At 37.7% G+C, this 5,387-nt stretch overlaps 1 protein-coding gene across 1 annotated transcript; it reads right to left on the bottom strand.

Annotated features, from left to right (window-relative positions):
* Positions 1 to 522: 522 nt before the first annotated feature.
* On the bottom strand, positions 523 to 3,534 carry LOC133035093 (uncharacterized). Its single transcript, XM_061110790.1, has 6 exons — positions 3,150 to 3,534; positions 1,805 to 1,880; positions 1,659 to 1,721; positions 1,185 to 1,229; positions 1,041 to 1,097; positions 523 to 946 (listed from the first exon to the last, which is right to left on the bottom strand). The coding sequence occupies exons 1-6, from the start codon at positions 3,386 to 3,388 to the stop codon at positions 854 to 856; spliced, it is 573 nt and encodes a 190-aa protein (XP_060966773.1). The 5' UTR covers positions 3,389 to 3,534; the 3' UTR covers positions 523 to 853.
* Between the last annotated feature and the right edge of the window lie 1,853 nt (positions 3,535 to 5,387).

Raw genomic sequence — 5,387 nt, 5'->3', positions numbered from 1 at the left:
TTGTTGAGTCCCCATTTAGAGCTGAGTATTAGTAGTTGGGTTCCTCCCTTAGAGGACTGCCTCAAAGTCAATACTAATGCAGTTATTAATTCAGTAGGCAACTGCAGCGGTCTTGGCAAGGTGGTTTGAAATGAGTGGGAGTGGTCAAGGCATCTGCATGCTGGCAAACAGAGGGTTGTTTGGATCTTGAGGTGGCAAAGGCTTTGGCTCAGTGTCTTTCTTTTAGGTATGATAACATTTATTTTAAACCAGACTATCTGAGTATTGCAGTTAAAATTAAAAGCAATGTGTCATTTTGGCTTTGAGACTTGTTTTAAATAGCATCATTAGTCTTTATAATAGATTCCAAGATGTTAGTTTTATTTATTGTTGTAAATGTTGTAATATACATCTTTCAGAACTATTTGATGGCAGATGTTATTTTTAAATGAATTCATACCCCACCTTTGTAGAGTGCATGTTGCTCTTGGTGTTGGTGGTTGAAACCTTTCTCCTCAAAAAATAAATAAATAAATAAAAATATAGAACCACCAAAATTAAATATCGTGCTTTATATTTATAGTCTAACAATGGAAACACTTGCCTCATACCAAGTACACAACCCAAATTGAAGGCTCAAATAAAATACTAACTGTAAAATCCAAAAAATAAAATACAGATAACAATGCTTTCCCGACAATAACAATTGTAAAAATGTGAATCTATGATAGAGCACCATTTTCTCGCTTAAAATACAATAATAGATAACTAGATTTCTGCCATGTGCTATGAAAATTTGACAAATAGGCAGTGACTACCTCAACTCCTTCCATGCACTTTCTAACTCCTTCGAGAGTAACAAATTTCCAGAAAATTAATCAAAACTAGCATTCAAGAATTTCAGCAATTCATTTCTTTTATTCTCCGCTGCCTTGTCTTCCTTTGACTTGTCAAGTTTCAATAGAATCTACAGAACAGAGAGAAACATATAATTAACTGTGCTAAAGTCCTATAAGTATCCCAAACTAGGCAAGATAAACAAACCGAAAATGTGTCCTTACCTTTTTGCCTGAGACTGCACTTCGACGAACACCATCATCTTTTTGACGACCCAAATACTGTATGAAGCCAGAATAAAAAATAAATAATTGGCATGAGCTAAACAAGTAAAGCTGAAATGACATTAACCAGAGTGCAGTGAAAACCTTTGAAAGCTGTACGGGGCTGCTACGTCTTTCATCTTGCTCCTTCTATATATATCTCACATTGCCAAGACATTGACCCAGAAAAATCATCCAGGCAAATTAGTCAAGAGTCCAGTCATCATGCCACAGACCCCAGCTCCAATTTCAAAGAGCCAATCCACAAAACAGGCAGAAACAACTATAAGAATCTCCAATCCAAATATGGATGTACATGATAAATATGACAGCCATGAAGCATATTTCCGTTTGGATGTGTATTGTTATATATGCATGCCTAACGGCCTAAGAACAGCACATTTCATATGGCCAAACTGAAAAACTTTAAACAGTACCTTAAAGAAATACCATGAACTAAGTGCAACAGCGTATTAGAAGTTATAAATGTCACATAGTTTGCCATGACGATTTAAAAAACTCTGTGCAAGCTTTGATTAATGAAGCATGCAGGGAAAAAGAACCATAGATCGGGCATACCTCTTTTACTCTATGCTTATGCCTTTTATGGCGACGATTCTTGGTTCGTTCTTTATCTTTGCTCTACAAGGAGAAAGGAATGGAAGCAAATCAATACAAGAAAACATATATATTGTTTTGATTAGAAAGATACTTCAAATAACCACCTTCTTGTGTTTGTCACTCCTCTTGAGTTTCTTTGAACGATTCGATGTTTCATTCTCACTGTCCGAAGAACTGTCACTGCAATAAGCAATAGAAACCAGTTGTTATGACTTATCAAAACATGGATCAGCCATCAAGTTCAAACTCTAAACAAACGATTGCCAATAGTAAGGTCTGAAGGATATTTCATTTCTGCATTCCAGTTAAAATGTGGGACACAAAAAGACTAATGTTTTTCTTCCAAAACATTTTTTTAAAAAATAAAATAAAAAAAATAAACAGGTTCATAATCATGAATGCCAAAGGTTCATCATCAAAGTCATGCACTCCAGTTAAAAGTAGCGTACAAGATTCCCAACACACCTTGCATATGTCACAACATCTGGGTCAGCTAATGAAGTAACGGGAAAGTAGATAAAAGATTATTTTTTTTATGTGTTAATTTATATTTATATAACTCATATACAAGAATATTTAATGGAGTTAATTTAATGCCTATTTAACGAACAAAACAAACACTAGACATGATTGATCAGGTTAGCTCATTCCGACTTTTAAAAGATAAGTTATTACAAATTCCAATCCAACCCTTACAAAATTAGTCAACATTCATTGCAGTTCAAAGAAAATTAAAATGTACTTGCAATAAGCTAGGTTTACATCTGGCATAAACCTTGACTAGAATTCTAAAAGCAAAAGTAACAACAGAAAGCATTCAGCATCGATTCGGTTTGCTAGGTGGTCATTCACTACCAATAAGTGAGTGAAATTAAATCAGTTGTAAATAGCTACACTCATTAGGCGAAGGAGAACCTAAATGCTACTAGTTCCTAGAACTTCAACTACTTACAAACTCTTCCCCAACTTGCTATAAATATAATTCCAAGCATTCTTCTCCTTGTTCACAACTTTCCAAAGACCAAGACTTCTAATTTCATAATTGTACTTACATAACCGCAGACTTGTACAAGTTTAGTTTTTTTTTTTTTTGGGTTTCTATGAAACAATCCCAATTGGCCTAAAGGTTATACTTTCAGCCGAATTAATAACAGTTTAATCGATCAAATTAGCCCCCCCAACAAAGAAAAAAAAAACCATGTAAAGTAATTTTTTTTTTTTTTGAATAACATGTAAAGTAATACTTAATTGTTGACCAGAAAAATTCTCGGAACAATATGTTGGTAAAAGAAAACAAAAATTGCTCCCAAGAGATCGCTAGATCCCAAATTAACAATCATGGTTAATCCAACTGTATTGCTTCATATCAACAAACACCCCAATGAAAAAGGGGAAAAAAAAAAGCCAAATTTAAAATCCAGCTAAAATATCAAGCTAAAAAAAAGGTACCTGGAATAGTCGGATAGTGATGAAGAATCGTCGGAATCAGAGGAGTGACGTTGGTGTTTACGACGTCGTTTGGTGTGGGAGCGCGAGATCTTCTTCCGAACCTTGAGAGCATCTTTGTGTTTATCTTTGTCTTTGTCACGGCGGCTACGGTGGTGCCGACGAGATCGGCGATGGGAGGAGGAGGGAGACGACAAATTAGAAGAGTCCGAGGAAGATGAGGATGAAGAAGATGCCGCCATTAGAGCAAATCAGAAACTGAAGTAGTGATCCTTCAAAATGTGAATGAAATAGGGCCAGCTTCGAAACCCAATTTCGTATTCAGATATTTACGAAATATCCTTCTAACTTGCTTAAATTATATTTTCAACTCTAACTTAAAGAATAATCTATCTATATATCTATATAAAAAAAAAATATAAAGCTGTAACGTGTCTCTCTAAAATTATTCCAATTATTTATTTATTTATTTTTTTTTTTGAAAGTAAGACCCAAAGGTTACAGAAGAAAAGGGAAGGGGTCTTGGCTATTCCAACTCCAAGTGTTATCTAGCCCTATGGACATTTGTGCCAGGTTATGCGCTGCTGTATTCCCTTGCCGCCTAGTGTGGTGGAGGGTTACAGTGGGGAACGAAGATAACAGCCGTCGAATAGCATTGATTATGTTACCAAAACTTGTAAGATTTTCATTTGTTGATTGCAAATCAGTGAGGAGGTTTTTGCAGTCCACTTCTACGTGGTGGATGTTGATTCCTTTAGCATGACACCATTTAAGAGCTTCCAACAAAGCCCATCCTTCCGCTGCTTGAGGATGCAATTGTCCAATTCGGTTAAAAGCTGTTGCTGCTAGAACTTTTCCTGTGTGATCACGGACTAATGCTCCCCCTCCTGTTCTATTCTGGTGTGAGGAGATTGCAGCATCCGTATTGAGCTTGAAAGATCCCACTGGCGGAGGCTCCCAATCCAGGAGATTTCTGTCCGAGGTAAACTGGGTGTGGTTCCCACGCTTGTCTTGGGCTGCTTGATAAAATTCCAAATAATCATGAGCTTCTTGTTCAATGGTCTCCGGTCTTGAATCTTGGTTCCTGAAAACAGATGCATTTCTTGCATTCCAACACTTCCAAAGCATACAAAGAAATAGGTTAAACTCATCTTTGGAAAAATTTAACTGCATTAATAAAAGAATATCTAAAATGTTCATGTGTTTGGTTGCTTTGAGGACAGAGTTGAAAATCGTACCTGACCAAGCCTTCTTCGTTTCCTTACACTCGAACAAAGCATGTTGCACTGACTCAAAACAGAGAGAACACCTAGGACAAAAAGGGGAACTAATGCAATGCCTATGATAAAGATTGTCAGTAGTGGGAAGGGAGTTTTGAGCCAACCTATAAACAAAATGTCTAATTTTGGGGGGGATTGGAAGACTCTAGAGGGATTTCCACCAACGGGTGAGGGTTTCCGTGTTTGAGGAAGAAGGTTGAACCAGGTTAATGGCTTGTTTAGCAACATGGTAGCCTGTTCTAACCGAGTAGTGTCCAGAAGTGGAGTGCTGCCAGAAGTAGGTGTCTGGTTGGGTGGGATCAGGGGGAGGGAGGGACAAAATGTCATTAATGGTGTCCTGCTGGAAGTGAGCTCGAAGAAGGGGAATATTCCAATCCCCATTGGGGAGGAGGAGGGTGGATACATGAGTCAGGGAAGAAGGGATTTGAGAAGGAAAAACTCGATGGTTGGGAGTCCAAGGATCAAAGATACTGGTGTTAGCCCCGTTACCAATTCTTTTGCAAAGGCCCAATTTGAGAAGAGATTTGCCCCAATGAATGCTACGCCAAACATACGAGGGATAATGGCCCAGAGATGAGTCTAAGAAAGGGGTTCTGGGAAAGTACTTGGCCTGAAAGAGCTGAGTAAGAAGTGGTGACTGATTGGTGTGAATTCTCCAAGCCTGCTTGGCAAGCATCGCTTGATTAAAAGGCTTGAGAGATCGAAAGCCTAAGCCCCCTATACTTTTAGAGTTACACAACAACTTCCAATTCTTCCCAGTGAAGTTTGTGTTTACCATCAACTATTCCCCACCAGAAGTTTGCCATTTCTTTCTCAACAAAGTGACAGAAAGAATCAGGCAGTTTAAATACGGACATAGCATAGCTGGGAATAACTTGAATCACCGCCTTTAGGAGAATTTCCTTCCCTCCCTTAGATAAAAATTTGCCATGCCATTTAGACAGATAAGACCAGATGCGAT

This window comes from Cannabis sativa, chromosome 2 (genome assembly GCF_029168945.1).
Source record: "Cannabis sativa cultivar Pink pepper isolate KNU-18-1 chromosome 2, ASM2916894v1, whole genome shotgun sequence".
Classification (NCBI taxonomy): Eukaryota; Viridiplantae; Streptophyta; class Magnoliopsida; order Rosales; family Cannabaceae; genus Cannabis; species Cannabis sativa.
The sequence above is the reverse complement of the archived record's forward strand: the minus strand, read 5'-3'. Positions and strand labels throughout refer to the sequence as shown.